Here is a 3,539-nt window from a genome sequence, read left to right as displayed (position 1 = left end):
TAAAGAATATCTCTTTGGATTTGAGACTTTAGTCTTTGCAACTTTACAGATCTTCTTTATGCACTAAGAGCTTCTAACACTCCAAAGAGAAAGAAAAAATTTTAAATCGCATCATATGACCCCTTTAAATAGATGTTTAGAAAATGTCTTGAAGATGTTTATGATTTAGAATGTATGTAAATCTGCTTTTTCTAAGACATGTATCAGATGTTTCTACAGATGTTTCCTAGATCAAGCGCTCTGTTTTATGTTCTTACATAAATTAGGTTTTTGGTTTTTATGCCAAAAAATTATGTAAAATTATGGTATTTTGGGAAGGTTTATGGAGCCAGAAATATGACATTGAATTTGAATTGAGAAAATCTTTCTCAAGTTTTTTAATAGTTTAGTTTAATTACGTTGAATAATTTTATTGTATTTGTGCACACATACCAGACATAGGTCAAAACATTGACAAATTTTGCTGAATTATAAAAGCCAGAGGGGGTACTAAATAAATAGCCATTTGGGAGCCGAAAGAGCTGGTTCTTTTTGCTGAGCTGAGCCAAATGATCCAGATCCCTAAAAAGAGACGGAATTCCCATCACTAGCTCACACGACACTTTTCGTTTCATTCACTTACTTTCATATACATGCAAATGTGGAAGACCAGAAACGTGTTGCATGTAGTAGCATATTTTGTATATTTTTACATTTTGTACAATATATATGCTTTTAAAAAAGATGCTGCAGAGCTGGATAGTCCCCACATAGTGCAAACCCCCAAACCAGGGGTTTTCAAACCGGCTCCTGGAGCATCGCCAACAGTGCACATTTTTCTTCCCACATAGTGAGGTAGACATGTGGGGGCGTGTTAGAACGAGCCGTTTTAGGTAGGCGTGGTTGACTCTTAACTTTTATAAAGAATATCTCTTTGGATTTGAGACTTTAGTCTTTGCAACTTTACAGATCTTCTTTATGCACTAAGAGCTTCTAACACTCCAAAGAGAAAGAAAAAATTTTAAATCGCATCATATGACCCCTTCACGCGGATGTTTAGAAAATGTCTTGAAGATGTTTATGATTTAGAATGTATGTAAATCTGCTTTTTCTAAGACATGTATCAGATGTTTCTACAGATGTTTCCTAGATCAAGCGCTCTGTTTTATGTTCTTACATAAATTAGGTTTTTGGTTTTTATGCCAAAAAATTATGTAAAATTATGGTATTTTGGAAAGGTTTATGGAGCCAGAAATATGACAAAACAATTTGAATTTGAATTGTGAAAATCTCAATTATAGTGTGAATTAACAAAACTGAATATTATGTGTCATTTTATAGTTTTTTTTTATAGTTTAGTTTAAGTTGAATAATTTAGTTATATTTGTGCACACATACCAGACATAGGTCAAAACATTGACAAATTTTGCTGAATTATAAAAGCCAGAGGGGGTACTAAATAAATAGCCATTTGGGAGCCGAAAGAGCTGGTTCTTTTTGCTGAGCTGAGCCAGATGATCCAGATCCCTAAAAAGAGACGGAATTCCCATCACTAGCTCACACGACACTTTTCGTTTCATTCACTTACTTTCATATACATGCAAATGTGGAAGACCAGAAACGTGTTGCATGTAGTAGCATATTTTGTATATTTTTACATTTTGTACAATATATATGCTTTTAAAAAAGATGCTGCAGAGCTGGATAGTCCCCACATAGTGCAAACCCCCAAACCAGGGGTTTTCAAACCTGCTCCTGGAGCATCGCCAACAGTGCACATTTTGCATGTCGCCTAAATCAAACACACCTGATTCAGGTCAAGTCAAGTCACCTTTATATCTATAGCATTTTATATAACACAGCAGGTAGGAAAAAACATGAATGTAGTCATCGCTCTGCTGCAGAATTTCAACGTCATCAACATTAATCCATGTGAAAATATTAAATCTAAAGTATGATTGCGACACTGAGTGGGTCCTGACGCATGTTGTCTAACTCCAATAGTTTAGGATGTCTAAAAAACCTGGTCCTAATGCATATTTTTCATTATCTACGTGGATGTAAAAATGACCGACAATTAAGACTTCTCTGTAGACAGTACTAATTCAGATAGAAAATCAGAAAATTATTTCTGATACCAGTTAACATTATATTAAGCACCATCACTTCAGAGGAACTGAAACCAGACTTCTGAGTAATACTGAAAATATTACTATAAATTGTAGCAACACCTTTGTCTTTCAGACGAGGCTCATGTCAATAACAATAACCTTTTAAAATACTCATTTAGAGTAATGCAATTAGGGCTGGGCGATATAGCAAAAAAATGTATCAACGATATAATGTTTCATATCGTTCGGTAACTATAATTATTGACATTTTTTATAACCTTTTTTAAAACAAAAAGCAATAGAACTTTTTTTTTAATTGAACCACTGTATTTATAATTAACACAATTTATTGAGACAAACAACAAATATTTTTTGTTTTAACAATCAAACACAATAAAAATTAAACAAATATCTCATTTCCAAAGTTTTGATTAGCAGATTAAAGAGGTATTTATCATATAGGTCTAAATGTCTCCCGAGGCCACAGGAGGGCGCAATGAGCAAAATAATGCAGCGCATTATATAATTATATATACAAAATTATATTACTATATAATATAATTATATAGTATAGCCAATAATTCAATAGTATATTAATATAATAAACAATAAATCATACAATCAGAATAAATACAATCAACCATTCCTTAATAAATAATCTCCCTAACTAATGGTTTAATAATTTGGTTGTCCTTCCTTGCACCACTTTTGGTATAAGAGCAGACAATGAGAAAGTGGGTAAAAATTATGACAAATATATAATGACAAACCTGCGTGGTGGTATGTTGACATCGGCAAGTGTGTATAGAGGAGTTAGACTGGACACAAGGTAGTGTAACCGCGGAAACGGAACCAGGTTCATGGCTATCTCATTCAGATCCATGTTGAGAGAACCCTCAAACCGTGCTGAACTGAAAGAGGAGAAATGAATTAAACCTAATTAAATTAGTGAGAAAATGTAATCAAATTAGTGATCAAATGTCTTACTTAAAAAACAAAAAAAAAAAGAGTTAAAGACAACAGATGGCCAGTAACATTGTTATCTATAAGCTTTTTATTTTTAGAACTTTCACATTTTCCAGTTAATAAAATGTCCTTCATTTTTTTTTTTTTTCCCATTTTGTTATGTTGCTGCCTTATGTTAAAATGCTTTAAATCACTCTTTTTCCCACATCAATCTACACTCCATACACCATAATGGCAAAAAGCAAAAGCAAAAAAAGCAAAAAACAGGGTTTTAACACCTTTGCAAATTTGTTACAAATAATTAAATGATTAATGATTTCATTGCATAAGTATTCATACCCTTATCTGGGACAGTTGAAATTTAGCTCAGGAGCATTCATATTGCTTGTAGATGTTACTACACTTATAGTGAAGTTAACCTGTGGCAAATTCAGTTGAATGGGTATGATTTGGAAAGGCACACACGTCTTAATAAAAGGTCTA

At 32.8% G+C, this 3,539-nt stretch overlaps 1 protein-coding gene across 5 annotated transcripts in view; it reads right to left on the bottom strand.

Annotated features, from left to right (window-relative positions):
* Positions 1–3,539, bottom strand: part of LOC107703869 (tubulin epsilon chain-like) — a 44,867-nt gene that overhangs the window by 7,958 nt on the left and 33,370 nt on the right. For all 5 annotated transcript variants that reach the window (XM_016506675.1, XM_016506667.1, XM_016506659.1 and 2 more), the window contains one exon: positions 2,861–3,001. In XM_016506675.1, coding sequence (XP_016362161.1) covers positions 2,861–3,001 — 141 coding nt within the window. The remainder of the gene's footprint in view (positions 1–2,860; positions 3,002–3,539) is intronic.

The sequence above is a fragment of the Sinocyclocheilus anshuiensis genome, unplaced genomic scaffold (assembly GCF_001515605.1).
Source record: "Sinocyclocheilus anshuiensis isolate Anshui unplaced genomic scaffold, SAMN03320099.WGS_v1.1 scaffold2504, whole genome shotgun sequence".
NCBI classification, from domain to species: Eukaryota; Metazoa; Chordata; class Actinopteri; order Cypriniformes; family Cyprinidae; genus Sinocyclocheilus; species Sinocyclocheilus anshuiensis.
This window is presented reverse-complemented; position numbering and strand designations above follow the sequence as displayed.